At 47.4% G+C, this 18,381-nt stretch overlaps 1 protein-coding gene across 1 annotated transcript in view; it reads left to right on the top strand.

Moving 5' to 3' along the window:
- The window catches only part of RNLS (renalase, FAD dependent amine oxidase), a 278,831-nt gene extending 272,571 nt beyond the window's left edge, over positions 1-6,260 (top strand). Inside the window, exon 7 of the mRNA XM_015536263.2 lies at positions 5,931-6,260. Coding sequence (XP_015391749.2) covers positions 5,931-6,011 — 81 coding nt within the window. The 3' untranslated portion in view covers positions 6,012-6,260. The remainder of the gene's footprint in view (positions 1-5,930) is intronic.
- The last annotated feature ends 12,121 nt before the right edge of the window (positions 6,261-18,381 follow it).

Below are 18,381 nucleotides of genomic sequence, written 5' to 3'. Positions count from 1 at the left end.
TATCAAAGGCAGGCTCTCACACCGCAAGCCAGAGATAAGTAACAGAGGAAATCGTTGAGACCGTGACCTCTCGGTGGCCTCTTAGAGCTGAATCTTTGCTAGACCTCAGACTATCACACGGGCCACCAGCCCGCCAAGAGGAGTTTATGGGCGAGCGGCGCGGAAGGCATCTCAGCACGCAGAAGCCTGGCTTTCGAGCAGCTCGAGGAGAGACATTCCAAGGGAATTTCTTGTTTGCTTCCCCGAAGCAAGGATTTGATGTTTAGGTGGAGAAACCCTTCTGGGAAGTGAGCTCATTCCTGGGGTTCCGCTGGGGTCATCCAGAAAGGTGTTTGCTTGGGATCTGGGATGGTCATCCAGTGGTGAGACGTGAGTATTTCAAAAATGTGGTCTCTCACCGACTGGCAAAAAATGAACTGGCAGGATGTCACGAGGCCCTCTCCGGCCCGTAGATTCGGGTGGTGGGTTAAATCAGCAAACATTCCAGAGTGTCTGCTATAGGACGGGCACTGCGAGGATGCCTCAGAGGATGCTGGGCAGAACCAGACTCACGGGGGGCCGGGGCGGGGGCGAGGCAGATCAGTGCACGGGCTCCCCTCTCAAGACAGTGTCACAGCACACAGGGGAGAGACTCCTGGTCCCCACTTCCCGTTTAGGAACCCCTGAGGCCCAAGACAGGCAAGTGAGGCTGAAGGGGACCCGTATCTGACAAACAAGGTTGGCCTCTAAGTTGCCCTTAAAGTGCCTGACCTGAAGACTGAGGCAAAGGCCACTCCATCCTCAGAACAAAACGGTGGGGGGAGGCCCGAAGACAAAACGGGACCCTCCGCGGGATAGAAAGGAGACCCTGACCACAGGAGGGGTCCGATGGGTCCAATTTGCATCTGTGAGGGACAGACACAGCAAGGAGTACCCAGGGTGAGAGGGATTCTGTATGTAGAAACAGACGTCATGTCATACTCCTCTCCCGTCTCGTCAAAGAGGTCATCTGGGTCCCAGAATCTAAAAATGGCCTCAGAGTTTGGAAGGCCTCTGTCCTCAGCCGGTGTAGGGGCCTCATCTCAGCCCTGCACCTTCAGAAGCATGAAGGAGTCCGGTGAGGTAAGCGATTTCAAAGTTTGCTTTAGGACGCAATTCAAACAATTTCTGTTCGTCACGTAAACAAGTCAGCCACTTACGGGAGGAGCGACTCTTGGGGTTGAAACAGGCCTTCCTGGGTTCCCCTCGGGGCCCCTCAAAGGACAGTGGAAGCCACCACCGATAAGGGGGACTTCTCAGGACCTCGCGGCCTGGTTCGGGAACACTGTGACTGTTGGGAACGCCCCTCAGACGTTCGTGGCTTCTGTCCTTGGCCCGCTGCGGGACAAGTGCATCCAAACAGTGCATCTGACCCAGGGAACCCTGGGTCCCCTGCCGCAGCTCACACCCCCTCTAGGAGTGAGCTAGGCCGGGCCCTGGTTTGGGGTTGGACGAGAATGACAACTGAGACTTGGCCAATGTCACTGTCCCTTTGGTTTTCTGCCACAGCATCCAACAAGCAGTGAAAAAATAGGAAACCGAGGGACGAAAAAGAACTAATAAAACGCTTTCAAGCACGCGACCTTAGTTTAGTAGACTAATCCTAGTTACATACAGAGAAACTGTTCTCAGGAGTCCCTGGTAAATACTTCTTTATTCAGAGAACTGTCGATTCACGTCCGTCTTTTGTGAATGCCAAACTAGAGTCTTGGGCACGAAAACATTTTATTCAATCTCACGGTTACCAAATATTTTTTAAAGTGTCCAGAGAAGTCTGATATATCGGATTCACCTGCAGTTTGCACTAGATTGCTTTTTCCCCAAAGAGGATAGGCCTTCCTGAATTTCACTCATCTGTGATTGTAGACTCCCAACAATTCGCACTCCAGTGAACCTTTGGTAGTTATCTCTCTGACATGTACTGTCTTCCCTTCCGAAGACTTTGCTTGGATGCCCTTGCTTTTCCTATCCCGAGCCCGCAGCGTCTGGAGGGGCCTGCGTGCTAAGCCCCGGGGACAGACGGGATAGCTGCTAGAATCCGTAACTTCTTGTTTGGCTTCAGCCAACCTGAGCTCGCTTATTTAAGTCACTTGTGACAGAACGAGTTCTAGTTGATGCAGTGATTATGGAGCCACTCCTGGAAAGGAAGAGTCTGCTGCTTCTGGTTTCTATAGGTTAAGGCCACTAACAATACTGTAGTAATTGTAGTGGTCCCTGTAGGCCCTCCACCTACAGCTTTCCACACATCGTCTCATTGGTACTCTTCTCTCCATTTTACAGGTAAGAAAACTGAGGTGACTAATGTCAGACTAGCTTGAAAGTGGCAGAGATGGAATTTAAGCCCCAGTGGGCCTAATGCCATAGCCATGCCCAGCCATTATGTGGTAGGCACTGTGTAGGCGCTAAGAACAGAAGGGCTCTTTTTCTCAACCGAACGTGGTAGGGGAGGGCATCTGGAAATATATGGAATGCTCTCTGGTTGTCCCAGGGACTGGTTGGTGGGGACGCACCTGGAATTTAGTGGACACGGGCCACAGATGTTCAACGGTCTGAAAGGTGCAGGACTCTCCTGCCCAACAAAGGTTGGTCTCATCTACGTGTCAGTAGCGCTTCCATTGAGAAACCCTCAAGCGTAGAGTTAGGTACCGAGATAATCCAACCCAGAACTGGAGGCAGATATGAGAAGAGGTGTAATGAGTGTTGCTTTAATAGAGAAATAAAAATAAAGTTTAAAAGCCTACGAAAAGCCCTTAATAAAACATGGCGTCATCCTTAAGGCATCCCACCGCCCACTGTTCACAGAACGTTTTCTGCTTACGAGCAAATCTTACCCCAAAGTTTCCCCTTTGGATTGTCAGCCCATAGAATTTGGTGTCCTTCCCAAGATGTTTAAGATACAAGTTTCTCTGAGAATAGTCCAGCCGTGGCCACTCTCATCCTTTGCGGGTGTGGCCTCGAGCCCCTTGTGAGGTTATTGGATCACGTATGCCCCTCCCAGTCTTCACATCCGGATTGTCTATTTCCTTTTCTTCTTCTTTTTTTTAATACTCATTTACTTTGAGATAGAGAGAGAGAGTGCAAGCAGGGGAAGGGCAGAGAGACACAGAGAGAGAGAATCCCAAGCAGGCTCCACACTCAGCACAGAGCCTGACATGGGGCTCGATCTCATGAACCATGAGATCATGACCTGAGCTGAAATCAAGAGTCAGACCCTTAATCAGCTGAGCCCCCCAGGTGCCCCTACGTCCCTTTTCTTCCCCATTTCTTCTCAGGCCTCCTTTCCATCATTGGTCATCTTTTTTTTCTTTTTCTTTTTTTGAAAAGACTTTAGTTTTTATTCATTTAATTAACTAATGAATTAATTTAAAACATTTTTTTTAATTTATATATTTAAACTCAAGTTAGTTAACATACAGTATAGTATCGGTCTCCGGAGTAGAACCCAGTGATTCATCACTTACGTACGACACCCAGGGCTCATCCCAAGTGCCCTCCTTAATGCTCATCCCCCAGTCAGCCCATCCCCCACCCACCTCCCCTCTAGCAGCCCTCAGTTTGTTCTCTGTATTTAAGAGTCTCTTTTGGTTTGCCTCCCTCTCTGTTGATATCCTGTGTTTCCTTCCCTTCCCCCACGTTCATCTGTTTGTGTTTCTTGAATTCCACATGAGTAAAATCATATGATATTTATCCTTCTCTATTTTGCTTACCATAATATATTCTAGTTCCATCCATGTTGTTTCAAATAGCAAGATTTCATTTGTGTGTGTGTGTGTGTGTGTGTACATACCATATCTTCTCAATCCATTCATCTTTCGATGGGCATTTGGGCACTTTCCATAATTTGGCTCTTGTCGATAGCGCTGCTATAAACATTGGGATGCACGTGCCCCTTTGAATAAACATTTTTGTATCCTTTGGATAAATACCTAGCAGTGCAATCGCTGGGTGGTAGGGTAGTTCTATTTTTAATTTTTTTAGGAACTCCCACACTATTTTTCGGAGTGGCTGCACCAGTTTGCATTCCCACCACAGTGCGAAAGGGTTTCCCTTTGTCTGCATCCTTGCCAACATCTGTTGTTTCCTGACTTGTTAATTTTAGCCATTCTGACAGGTGCGAGGTGGTATCTCATCGTGGTTTTGATTTGCTTTTCCCTGATGATGAGTGATGCTCAACATCTTTTCATGTGTCTGTTTGCCATGTGGATGCCTTCTTTGGAAAGGTGTCTATGCTTGTCTTCTACCCATTTCTTGACTGAATTATTTGTTTGGGGGGGGGGATGAGTTTGATAAGGTCTTCATAGATTTGGGATACTAACCCTTTATCCGATATGTCATTCTGCAAATATCTTCTCCCATTCTGTCGGCTGCCTTTTAGTTCTGTCGATCGTTTCCTTCGCTGTGCAGAAGCTTTTTCTCTTGACGAGGTCCCGATAGTTCGTTCTTGCTTTTGTCTCCCTTGCCTCTGGAGACGTGCCTGGTAAGAAATTGTTGCAGCAGGAAGTTGCTGCCTGTTTTCTTCTGTAGGATTTTGATGGTTTCCGGTCTCACGTTTAGGTCTTTCATGCATTGTGAATTGATTTTTGCGTATGGTATCATCTTTTTTAAAACGTGCTCCAAGCCAAAATGCGAGGGTCTGACCGTACTGTTCAGATTTCTACAGTTTGTAGGTTACATGCTCTTCCTACTTAGGTGTGGAGTAGACACCACTCGTGTTTTCCTCCAGGAACCCAACCCCTGCACCCAACATAGCATTGCTCTGGCGCTTCTTGGCTTTGCAGCAGCGTATCCTCAAATATCTGCCAAACTGTCGGGGTTTTCGCTCTGCGAGATTTGTAATTCATTAAAAATAGAACTTGTGGTGGATCAGTTTGGCGTTCTGAAAAGCAGGCCGTGAGATGCCGGTGGGAGAGCTTCCAGACAGTGATGCAGGGCTGGCATCCGTGCGAGAAGAAAAGAAGGAGCAGGAGGTAGGAAGAGCCAGAGCATGCAACCTTGAGCGTGTGTCAGGCCGGCCCTTTGAGCACCAGAGCAAAGATCAGCCGAGCGAGCAAGGGGTGACTCAGGCAGAAACGGCCCAGCTCTTGTGCCCCCGCTCTGCTCAGGGCAGCACCTGGCCACTGGCCAGCTGCCTTCCTCCAGCAGCACACATGGCATTGTGGGTATTCTTAAAGTGGAAGTCGTTTGTCACGGAGCTGTGCGTGTGTGTTTAAAAGAAACAAGATTGCCTTGAAAGCTGGGGTCTGAACTGTGACATGATGAAACCCTGGTGAGACCAGAATAGCATCTTTCTGTCTGGGAGATCAAGCCTCACCCCCAACTTCTAGGCTGCTGGCCTGATTGAAAGAGAATATTCCACCACTCTAAAAAGGAATGGAATTAGAAATGCCAAGAGTGCAAAGCATTCTGGGACGGCTGGGCATCCAACATTCTGCGTTAATCGTAGAGGGAGAAAAGTCCTCTGTTTTGGCCAGAAATCAGGGGAGTTATTTTGGGAGCAGCCTCCTCGGTGACCCAGACATTACCATTTGAGGTTCAAAGCTCTGGAGGACACAGCCTCGAGGGTTCTTTTCCACTGCCCTGTGTTTCTTTCTTCATGGGTCTTTGTGCATAAACCTGCTACAAATCCGGCATTCACCTTCTCAAGGGAGCCTGCGGGGAAGCTTAGAGAGGGTGAGCTTTCCTGGGAAGTGACTTGCCTGCCTACCCAAGGGCTCTCATGACTCACAGATACCTGGGTCCTCAGCCTGGTTAAATAAATAAATAAATGAACAAATGAATGAGTGAATGAATGAATAAATAAATAGCATTCAGAATTTACCTATGCAAACCAAGTTTTACCAGCCCATCTTCTGGCAATAGAGTACCCCATATAAGAAAACCCCAGAAATGACAATCATTTCTCTAATTTTCAGGACGTTTACTATGCGAATTTCTCCAGCACGAGCCCGCCAGCCCCTGGGGAGATGAAGGCAAAGGGATTCAAAGAACAGTAATGTGTGACGCTAGTCTTAAAGGGGCGACTGAAGAATTCCTCAGATCACCTGCGAACAACCCAAGACCCTCTTCTTTCTCAAAAGGGAAAGATCAGCCGGTTATAACCACTCGTACTAACTGTGCAGGGTGTGAAAGTAATTTGCTTACAGTAACCCGGGCAGCAAAAGGCTGAGCTGAGGCCTGAACTCAGACATTCTGACTTGTACCTGGTACCCTACCCATCCTTCCCTCTGACCCAGTCACTGCGATCCGGGCAGATCCAGCTGGGGCTGGGGCGGGGGCGGGGGGTGGGGAGAGCGGTGGTGCCGAAGCTTATAGCTTTTGTGGTGGAAAGCTCTCTTTAAAAAAAATACATATGAAAATAAATTTAGAAGGGGTTCTCCCAAATGGGGAAAGACTAAAACTTAAGCTTCATTAGCTTACCAGTAAATCCACTTTTGATTGGGATAATATTATTGCCAACAGTGTCAGTAGAAAGAATAATAACGATTCTTCAAATCCAAATATACGAAAACCTGGCTGGTTTGGGATCTTAGCATTTACTTTGATGAACAAAGGTGTTCTAGGCATTCAGAGACGTTGAGCACCACACCCTCCCCCGCTCCAACCACCATGTGATTTTTCTGCACCCGACTCCTACCCCACCTGCTCGAACTCATATTCTCTTCGTGTTCCTTAACCCAACTTCTTAATAGTAACTATAGCTAACATTACCATGAGCATCAGGCATTGCTCTGAGGCTTTAAGCTTTTTTCACTCTGCCGATTTTTTTTCTTTCATTTATTTATTTTTTAATTTATATCCAAGTTAGTTAGCATCTAGTGCAATAAGAATTCTACATATAACACCCAGTGGTCATCCCAACGAGTGTTGTTGCCCCTTGTCCATTTAGCCCGTCCCCCCACCCAACACCCCGCTGGCAACCCTCAGTTTGTTCTCCGTATTTAAGAGTCTCTTATGTTTTTTCTTCCTCCCTGTTTTTATATTATTTTTGCTTTCCTTCCCTCATGTTCATCCTTCCCTCATGTTATATATATATATATATATATATATATATATATACCACATCTTCTTTATCCATTCATCCATCGATGGACATTTGGGCTCTTTCCATACTTGGGCTATTGTTGATAGTGCTGCTATAAACGTGGGGGTGCATGTGCCCCTTGGAATAAGCCTTTTTATATCCTTTGGATAAATACCTAGTTGTGCAATTGCTGGGTGCTGGCGTAGTTCTATTTTTAATGTTTTGAGGAACGTCCCCACTGTTTTCCAAAGTGGCTGCACCAGTTTGCATTCCCACAAACAGTGCAAAAGGGTTCCCCTTTCTCCACATCCTCGCCAAAGGCTGCTGTTGCCTGAGTTGTTACTTTTAGCCATTCTGACAGGGTCTGGCTGCCTCTTAAAAAACTTTGTATCATTCTCCCTTCTCAGAGGAGGCAACTGGGGCCCTGAGAAATTAAACAGTTTGTCTCTGAAATGTGCATTCTTCACCAAAGCCCCACAGCGCTTCAAGCAGCCAGGGCAAATCAGACAAGAACCCGAGAAAACTTCATAGGGCCCAGAATAAAGTGTGATAATTACAAGGTCTTGACAAGTATCAAGAATCAATGCTAGATGCTCTGTTAGCCACAGACTTAATCCTCGGGTCAGAATCCTTTTTTGGCACCCGTGAATAGTGCAGGAACCACAGTGTAATTCAAATCAGCAATTCTGAGATATAGAAGGCCTTGAAAATGTGTGATTTCATGATAGGAAATACTTACCCCAACACCCGCCATGGATTGCAGATTTTGAAGCCCAAAGAATAAGCTTGGCAAGGCCTAAATCTAAATGCTTCTCATAAATGTTATACTTTTTGCAGTTATTACTGAATTGCCTGTACCAGAAAGGTGTGCTGAAACCGTGTGTGTGTGTGTGTGTGTGTGTGTGTGTGTGTAAGATTATCTGGTCAACTGGCCTGGCCGTCTTCCTGGGGCTGAGGCACCCTGGAGAATGCATATCTGAGTCATAGTCCTTAAACTTCAGTGTTTGAAAGAACTTCAAAATTTACCTGCCTCAAACCTTTCATTTACCGATCAGGGTTGTGGGACCCTGAGATATCAAAGGTCACAGAGCTAATGAGCACCCTTCATTTGACAACTAATTGAACACCGAAGGGACTCGGATAGAGGGCTTTGCACTGCACCATGCTGTTCCGTGGCTAACATAGACTATGTGCACAACACCAGTAATCCTGCAATTAAAAACAAAAGCTGTCGGGGCGCCTGGGTGGCTCCGGTGGTTAAGTGTCTGACTCTTGATTTCAGCTCGGGTCATGACCTCACAGTTCGTCAGTTCAAGCCCCAGGTTGGCTCTGCGCGGACAGTGCGGAACCTGCCTGAGATTCTCTCTCCCTCTCTCTCTGCCCCTCTCCTGATGGCTCTCTATCTCTCCCTCAAAATAAATAAAAATACACTTAAAACAAGAACTGCTGTCTATGACATAGACATACAAGGTCTCCCTTGGTCTGGGCTCTGCCTACTCCCCTACCATCATCTTCCATAGATTTCCAAGAAAATACTTACTGTGCACTCTTGTCTTAGCTTGGGCACTATAACGATACCACGAACTGGTGTCTTATAAACAAGCAGAACAGACTGTATTCCCCACAGTTCTGGGGGCAGACAGTCTGAGAGCAGGGTGCCTGCATCGTTGGGGTCTGCTGAAAGCCTCCTCCAGGTTGCAAAATGCTGGCTCCTTGTTGTTTCCTCACACGGTGGCAAGAGCAGAGCTCTCTGGACCCACCTTAGAAGGGCACGGATCCCATTCATGACCCAATTACCTCCCAAAGGCCCCCTACCTCCAAAAATCATCCCTCTGAGGATTAGATTCCAATACATGCATGTGGGGAGGGGGACACAAACGTTCAGGCCAGGGCAGTTCTCCTGGATCTGAGCCTTTCTATAGGCTCTTACCTCCATCTGGGGGGCCTTTCTTATTGTTCACCATCTGAGATCCCTCATCTGTCAAAACTCCGAAGCATGACCTTCACAGGGCAGCTTCCCATGAGGACCCCTCATGCCCCACCTGCCCATCCACAAGGGATTCATCCGATCCCTATTCTCTTTTCTCACTGCACAGCTGTCTGGGGGTGGGACGCTTACCCCATTGTGTTTGGGCTCTTGGTTTAATTTTGTTCCTTCCATTAAAGTCTGAACTGACCAAAGTCCGACGTCCGATGCTGCTCATTTTTGTAATCATCTAATGCCTCGCCTCTTAGCGAATACTGAAAAAAAAAAAAAATGGTAACAATCATAATTAACATTTAATCCCTACAATAAGCCTAAGGGGAAAGCACGGTAGGGGTACACATTACCAGGGTTCACCAAGATTTCTTGCTCTCGAAGTTAGCCGTGGCCACGTGACTCGCTTTGACCAATGAAATTTAAGCAGAAGCTCTCTCCATCACCTCCGTGTATCATCATCTGAGAGCAGGTACCCTTTCCCCTGCTCGGGTGGACCCTACAGCCTGGTCCTGAGCAGGCAATGTCATCCGGTGGTGAAGCTTCCCTCACCTCTGCTGACCCACGTTGCACATATAGTAGGGGTGAGAAATAAATCTCTGTTGTCTTAAATCGCTGAATTTCATGTTCACTACTGCAGCATATCTAGGCAAATTCTTCTCTAACTCCTTCCGGTATCCTCCGAATTATCCGTTCCCTAATTCTATCTGAACTGTAGGCGATTGCTCTCGGCAGGCACATACGCATACAGTATTTTTTCCTAGAAAGCAATAAAGAATGTGCTGTTGGTGTGTTTGTTTTGCAGTAAGGCTTTTTAAAGTCATTAAAAGTTCTTTCTTACTTTCTGCTAAGCAAACGTAGTATCTTTCATTAATGTCAAGCACAAACGCTTGTGTCTGACGTAAGTGATATCATACACTATTTGTCTTTGTCCATCTGACTTATCTCAGCACGATGCCCTTAAGGTCTGCTCTGACTTCCTTAAAGAAATGTTCATTTGTATTTATGTGTTTTTAATGTTTGTCTATTTTTGAGAGAGAGAGAGAGAGAGAGAGAGAGCGTGAGCATGGGAGGGGCTAGAGAGAGAGGGGGGACAGAGGACCCTAAGCGGGCTCTGCCCTGACCGCAGTGAGTCCAATGCGGGGCTCGAGCTCATGAACTGTGAGATCATGACCTGCGCCAAAGTCAGACCTTCAAACGAATGAGCCACCCAGGCGCCCCAAAGATTTTCGTTTTAAAGAGGAAAAACAAAACAAAACAAAACAAAAAGGCAATTCCCTTTTCTAGTGGTATCAGTGGATTGGTAAAGTACTGAAATTAGGTCAGATGAAGGGAATACAAATTCAAGGCTAAGGAAAGCACTGCTGTTTGTCTTAATCAGCCCGAGGACCCTTCCATGGAGGCCTGAAAAGCACAGTGCTCTCCAGGAGTCGGGTTAGTATGAGCTAAGATATGAGCAAAGGACTCTCTTACAGGAATTACCATTAATATCAGTCAGTCAAAGATTTATAAAGCCAAATGAGTTTCAGTCCAAACTCTGCCTTGTTCTATGATCATGGTCACATCATTTCACCTCTTGGAGTCTTAGTTTTATCATCTGGAAAATGGGCAAAGAACAGCTACCTTCATAGAGCTACTGCGTGGGTTATATCCTTGCATGAGCTCATGTTTATAAAGCCCTTAGCACAGTTGCCCAATATGATAGGCATTTGGCGAAGAGAAGTCTTAAGCCAGCCCTCACTAACACCTGCCGATCTGCTGATCTTGGATGAAAGAAAAAATCAGAATGGTATCATGAGGAAATGCCTGCGATACCCAAGGAAACCAACCCAAGTTCGCTCATCTTCCCAGTTCCTGTTCTTTTGAGTGATTTGTTGATCGAAGAATTATGACGTGAAGTGGGCACAGAGGATGTGTTCTTTTAACCTCGGAGCCAAGGATTCGGGTACGATTAGATATTTAGTACCCCCTCCTCTCGGCCCCGATCAATCTTGCTCTTCTGAAAATTCCAACTTAAATTTCTGCCTCGTCCTGTATACATTCCGTGCCTCCGGTTTTATTCTTCATACACCTGGGGAAAAATTAGCATACGCCACACACAGTGAGGTAGCTGGGTTTTCATTTCAGAACGTACTCGGTTGGTAGCTATAAATACAGGTATAGAGATTTTCCTTACTCAGTTTACAGGTGGAGACTGTTGTGCAGGTAGGCCATAATTCATTCACCTGGTTCCCAGGGACAGTCGTGTAAACTGTTTCCAAGTAGGACTTTCTTTTGAAAAGCCTTGGCACCCATAAGCAAATATCCTTAAAGCCCATTTAAGTTGAGGAAGGGTGTTAGGCTCGGCACTGGAGGTTACTCCCCGCGGTGATGGTAGGTAATATATTTCCTTTTCATTTGTGCAGCTACCCCCTTTTTCCAGCCCCAATTAAAATTATAATTAATGTCCTATAAATATATTGATGTGATGGCTTCTGCCAAGTTGGAAATGGGGATCATTTTGCTCACTCGGCTAGAGGTGGGGGTCTTTAGCAACCCCTCTTTCCTCTGTCTTCGTACCTTCACTTTACCAACTGGTCGCAAGGTGAGACCCACCGATGTGATTCCCAGCTAGGTGTTCTCAGCCCCCTCCCGGGTACTTTTCCAAACCAGTCCTTTCGTAGCTGATGATTAATGTGGTACGTCCCACACCATACTTTAATGCTAAGTAGGAAGGAACCATTACGTGAGGACATTGTCTACTGTTAGCTTTGTGTTTAGAATTAGAAAACGAACAAAGTCCACAGGACGAACATCCAGGAGAAACTGGGGTGTCCAAAATGCTCTTTAGCTTGAGGGATGTGGCTCACCAGTAGCAGAGCTCCATAAACTCCGCTCTTCTTTCCCCACTTCCTCATGATCTTTATGCCAAGGATCCCTGGGTCTCGGGTGAGAAGGTGAGCCTGTCTTTTCGGACATCCAGACGTTACAAGCCCAAACACTCCTAAGGCAAGAGAACATCTACAGAATTTCGTCGGATGGTTTCCATTACGACCTAATGGCCGGATCTTAGGCCTGGGATTTGTTCCTAACCATTGCCTTAATTCACTTTGCAGATTTGAGTTTATCGTTTCCCCATTACGTCGGTGTGTCCGTTGGCACAAAAGAACGAACATTTGTGATCATCCGATAAAAATTGCGCTTTGCTTAGAGACCTCCCAGTGAAGTGAGTGGCCATGATTTCCGTGCATAGAAGGGTTCGACAGTGAACATTTATCATATTATGTATTTCTCTCTATAGCCCGAGGAGGAAGGCATTATGGCATCCTCTGTGTATAGCCATGGAGGCTCAGAGAAATTAACTAGTTTTCCCAGAGTTATCAGAACAAGTGAGTGGTGGGGTCAGGGTTCAAAATGGACTTTAAAAGATGGTTCTTTCCAAAAGTCAAATGAGATTTTATTAACTAGAACCCTAAATGCATAATCCTAAACCTTTATCTTCAGTGTCCCAAGTCCTCTGAAAATGTACGAGCAAAAGACTCTCTTACAGGAATTATTAAAATCACAGCCATTCAGCAAGATTTATAAATTACCCTTTATGTCTTACCATGAACGACGGCAGTAACATTTTTGCACTGCAGACTCCTTTCAACTTCTCAAAGTACTATCTGTGCCTATTGATGCATTTTATTCTCCCAGAAATAGTGTGATTCCTCAGAGATGAGGTCAAAGAATTTGCCTAGTCAGTTCTGGTTTCCGGACCCTTCCTCCATAGAAATTTCTGTCAGGAGGAGGACTGTGTTTATGCACGTGTGATTCAATCATTGTATTGATTTTTCTTCGGTAAAAGAATAAGTGTTTGTTGCAACAAACCAGACAGTTTAGGCCTGTTTCTGAAATTCATCACTTCCTCCTTTCGTTTTCCAACCTCACTCTCCTGAAGTTGTCCGCGGAACGGATCGGCGTATAATCTTCCACTCCAGACTATGGAAATCCATGCTTCAACACCATAGACTGAGTCATGTAGTAAAACGTCCTTCCTCCAGGAAGTCAGGAAGTATAGTCTTTACAAATGGCGGCACAGGAATCCATCTGAGATTCTCCCGCCAGCCTTAGAGTCAAGTTCTGCCTTTCCTATTCATCCTGTGCCTGAATTCTTCTTCCCAGCTAGAGGCCTCCCAACCTGACCATCTGCAAAGTAGTTCCCGGGATTAATTGGCACTGGGGCTGAGCTTGCCATGTTCCCAGTTTATCACCCCCCGGACGTAGTATCTGTTCAACACACTACATGAAGATTGTGAGCCACACCCATTCTGTCACCCTAGCCAGTTGCCCATCAATTTCCACCAATGATAAGGCGGATTGTGTAAGAACCTGTGCACACAGTCCTCCCTGACGCGAATGCAGTGCACCTTCGGTGGCCCCCTTCCTGCCATTCCCCTGACTGCACGAGAAATGTCTCTTGGGCTCTGTCCTAAAATCGTTTTACGATCTTTTAACTTAACACTCATATCGTATCAATTGTGACATCATAATGCGATTCGCATTGATTCGAAGCTGCCATCGAGATGAGCTCATGACTATGTCAAAACCTCCGCTGAGTAAATAAAGGACTGATTTTGAATGTGGGGAATGATGTAGGCTGGAAAGATCATGGAAAGAGACTAGAAACAATACAAGCTCAGTAGGGAAATTTTAGACATCAAACATTTTTTTTTAACACAAAATACCAAAGGTCACTAGTCTCCCACATCAAATGCACAGACAATTTTTTTAAACAAATCCATTTCAGTCTGAGTCTTGAAACAAGTCTAAAATATGTGGTTTTTGTTATGAAGATTCTAGGATAATTTTAAATTTGTTGTTTTTAAAAAACGAAGGAGGAACTGTTTTGGATGTCAGAGGAGGGCTGGGGGGTTGCGGGGGGGAGAATGGAGCCATGGCCTCTCTGTCCTCATTCAGCACATGAATTTCCACCTATCCTGAGTGGTTGACATCCGAAGAATCTCCAAGTACAGAATTCCAAAATCATCCTCATTCGCAGGCTTAAGATGCCACCAGAGAGCCTCCAAAATGTGGCTTTGTGACACTTTTTGAAGGGCTGGCAGCCCCCTTTATACTCAATGAAGGCTGACTGGAGCACCCACAATTGGCCCAAGATGCAACTTCTGCATTTATCTTGGCAAACAGTTTGACAAGAGGGTGAGGTTTGGCCAAGGGTGGGTGGAATCAGCATGCAAACGTTCCTTCGCCCATCTCATCCTGTCTGAAGAAGGCGGATGGAGATGGAAGGTTTTCAGGCTGAGTTCCCGCCGACCTTAACTGGAAATAACTTGCTCTCTTTCACATCTGCAGCTGTGTCCTCCTCAGGGAGTTGTCCAACTCAATGTGATTTTAAACATCTGTCAGCTAAATCAGAGCTCCAAATTTAGCACTCGGGAACATTATGTGGATTTGCGATGCTCACTGGAGAACACTGGATCCATAAACCAAGCTCACATGAGACAGCCGGGTGGTGGTATTCTGGTTGGCAATTTCATCCATGACACATTTATTTTGCCTGCACATTTATGAACATTATGTAAAGGGAAAGAGTGACCGTTTCCCTGAAAACGGCTTTCGGAATCGCCGCAAGATCAATACCAGGATGGAAAGTCTTTGCACTGGGAACGCTGACTGTTTTCCTACCCAATCACTTGCCTGCAATTAAAAAATATTCCCAACGGAGTCGTTTTGTATGAATTTTCTGAAACTCTATTCTCCACCCTGAGCTGCCTTTCTGGTCCAGCTACAACTTTCTTCCCCTGTGCCCATCTTGGAGGGAGATAAGCTTTGCGTATAGTCATGGCTCCAAGTGGCCATCTTTGAAGATCTCTAGGATGCAGAAAATCATCCTTTTCCTCCACTGGGCTGACGTTCTGAAGAGATGTGCTGTTGTTCATGAGGAGCACGAAGCAAGGCCTTTGCTCAGAGACTCCCTCTTGGCTGAGGCAATACCCCTGAACGGCTGGCTAACAATCCTTAGTGCACGTGGGGGTTTGTAACCCATCCTGTCAGCTCCTGAGATCATGGTATCCTTGAGGGGAAACACGGGGGGTGGGGGGAAACAGCCTCGCAATTCAGTGTGAGTTCCCAACAGGTGATTAACCACAGTAGACTAAAACTTGCGAATTTCCTCTCCTTAGGTTAGTGCCAGATCTCATAGCTCCCAAAGTCCTCGGACAGAATTAGTTACCCCCTCCTCTGAGCTCTGGAGAGAGCCGGTGTGCCTCTCATCTGGTATTGATGCATGGTATCGTGAGGGAGGATCTTCAAATGCCACTGAGGTCTCTCAGGGGGCAGAAATGGCGTTTGATTTGTCCTGCATGCTCAAGATTAGGACAGGCCTGTAGATGGTGGCCAACTAACATTTTATAGATAGACGGACTGGCACTAGTTTGAATAGCCTAAGAACGTACGGTCTAGAAGCAAGGAAAGGTGGTCCAGGCACAGGTGGCTGGCAAGAGAGCCCTTTACAGAGGTGCCCTGGATAATCCCAAACGGATTATGGACATATTTGGGCAACTGGCTCAACCTCACTTCTCTTGCTTTGGAGAGAGGGCAGTGCTCGTGGAGGCAGCCAGGGGCTAGGAACGTGAAGAAGCGTTGCCATCCACACGGGGTTGTTCCAGGGGGCTGAGCAGGTCGTGGTTTCTACTTCATGATGTCTTCTCTTCGGCCCCTGAAGATTAGATTGGCTGAAATTTATTCCTGGAAGGCCTTGATTTCTTCCCCCTACTTACGCCCACGTAAGGTAATACCTCACGCCCACGTAAGACCAAAGACTGTAGTAGCATCAGACAGACCAGGGTTCAAATCCCAGGGCAGAAGTCGTTAAGGTGGATTATCCTAGAAAAATTACTCAACATCTCTGAGCTAACTCCTTAGGTAACGGGAGGGATTAAGTGAGCCAGTGTGAGTCAAGTCTCTGGCGAATGTTCAGCGTGGCCGCTCTTATCTGCATTACCGTAAGTAGTTTGGACTCTTTTATGTGCAAGAGATAAGAATGAGCCAAAGCTGGCTTAACCGAAAAATACAGGTGTGTGCCACAGACGTCGGGAGTGGGAATGGACCTGGGCCCCATGGAGGCACCATCCCGTCCACCTCTCTCCGCACATAATTGCGGGAAACCCCACCTCTCAGCTAACATGTCGCAGGTTCAGCTACAAGATAAGCCTTTCTCGTGGCTTTAATGGCGCACGTCTAAGGGAAAGGCTCAGGTAGACTCACCTTGAATCTGGTGCTCGTCCTGCTCATTCAGCTGTGGCGGGGGTTAGGCACAGGTGGGCACAAGGTCATGGCTATCCAGAGGTCCCCCACCCAGGCTCCCTTCATTGGTGCAGAGGCTGGCAGAGGGGGAGGACTGTTGGCTTTGGGGGCAGGAGTTCCTGCTGAGATGGGCCGATGCTGCAGAAATTACCTTCAAAGTATCACGAGGAGGAAGAATGGGACACTTAGAAATGCGTGAAATGTACTTCTCTGTGGAAAAAAGCCCGCCCAAATACTGCAAATAGGTTATGATCATAACTACATTCATTTCCAAAGGTAAGGATTTATAGGGAGCATAAAGAAATTGTTTTTATGCTATGGCGATGATTTTTTAATGCCCTTTGATTTACTAACAAAGTTCTGTTTAACGTGGAAAGGCTCCTGCAAGGATTAGTAACCGTGAGCCTTTGCCACCTAGCACCTTAGCAAGGATTAGTTGACAGCTGGCTGAGGGCCAGGCCGCAGGGGACAGATCCAGGCCTGGAGGAGAGGAGGCAGGGAGCAGAAAAGTGCCAAGGGCGCTGGAGGCAAGCTTCTTGTTCTTCGCAGTGTATGGGTACGAAGCCCCTCTCTTCCTGGAACGGCAGAAACCTGGCTCAGAATTCTGAAGCCTCCATCGCATTTTCACAGAATGTCAGTGAATTTCAGGCCAGAGAAAGGGCAGCGGGCTACCCGTGAACTCCTTTGGTGATAAGAAGGCAGCGGGGACATTGGGAGAGGATGCCACAAGCTTTTTCAGGGCAAAGCTGGTGCCGATTTCCAAGGGCTGTGCGGACATCCTGTAGAAACACGTCTATAGAGACAGCGCCCATGTGGAACTCTGTCCCCGGCTCCCACCTCTGGATGCAGTGAGGGCGACCAGGGAGAAGTCTCCGTGTGGGCCCCTCTCCCTCCAGCCTGAATGTCAGTGTGCTGCCTCTTTAGCCGTCGCTCCTTTCAGGGATTGGGCAGCACAGATGGTCACTGTCATGTTAGAGCCAAAGACTGATGAGGCAACTTCGAGAGTATCGTGGAAGCTTACCCCCTACCCCCGGCCTGGCCGGGGACCGAGGCTCCAAAATGCGGTGGGTAAATCCCATGGGCAGCCTGGTCTGGAGAAGAGAAGTGTTTTTGAGCTCGCTCAAGCTGGCTACCCCGAGACATTTCCCGAACGTTTCCCTAAACGCTGCCTCTGTCTGCGACAAAGCTATAGAAGGCCAAAGAAAAATTCGGTGTGGCCCAAAGACTTTGGGTGAGTGTTCAGGGCCCACGTGTTGGAAGAGACCCTTCCCTTCTGCTGCCCCCGTGACTATTGTCTGAACTGAAACCCAAAACACCACTAACTCGTGTGATCTCAGCAGGGATTATCCGCAGCCACAGGGCTCTGCGTCCTGTGACGTGTAGCCCCGCAGAGTTATTCACGTCACACACGCACGACAGAAACACGCTCTCATGAGAGTAGTCAGCTGGTCAAGCACCGTCGTGGGCTAGGAGCTGAGCACAGAACGGTGACTTGAACTCAGTCCTGCCCCAAGGGATCTACAGTCCAGACAGGGGGAAAGATGCCTGAGGAACCAAGGCCAGCACAGGGGGGTAAATAAATGCTCATAGGACTAAGGACAGGTCCCTTGACCCAGCGGGCGGAATCTCAACATCTTAAAACATCAGAGAAGGAGTCTCATAGCAAAAAGACCAGAGCCCTGCAGGAAGGAGAGCACGTGGGCAGGCAAAGATGGGGTCATAAAACTGCCGTCCCCGGACCCTCCACCGCAGCCCGGGACCCCCCTCTTCGCACGAAGCCCGGCTTTGAGCCCAGTCCCCAGAGACAGAAGGTCTGGGCGTCTCTGTGGAAGGCTGGGTGGCGTGGGCGGTTGGACACGCAGAACTGAAAACAAAGGCTTTCCTTCCAGGAATTATTACAGAATCTGACTCTCTGATTGGCAGCTTAGAGGACTGTCCGAACTTTCTGTCAGAAGAGGTTCGTCAGGTCCCTCTGAAGAGCGTGTCACACATAGAGGGTCTGCTGTGTGTGGGGTAGTGGGGATGAGACAGAAAGGAAGTACAACAGGACAGAACAGAGCCGGGACAGGAGCTGGGG

The sequence above is a fragment of the Panthera tigris genome, chromosome D2 (assembly GCF_018350195.1).
Source record: "Panthera tigris isolate Pti1 chromosome D2, P.tigris_Pti1_mat1.1, whole genome shotgun sequence".
Classification (NCBI taxonomy): Eukaryota; Metazoa; Chordata; class Mammalia; order Carnivora; family Felidae; genus Panthera; species Panthera tigris.
The sequence above is the reverse complement of the archived record's forward strand: the minus strand, read 5'-3'. Positions and strand labels throughout refer to the sequence as shown.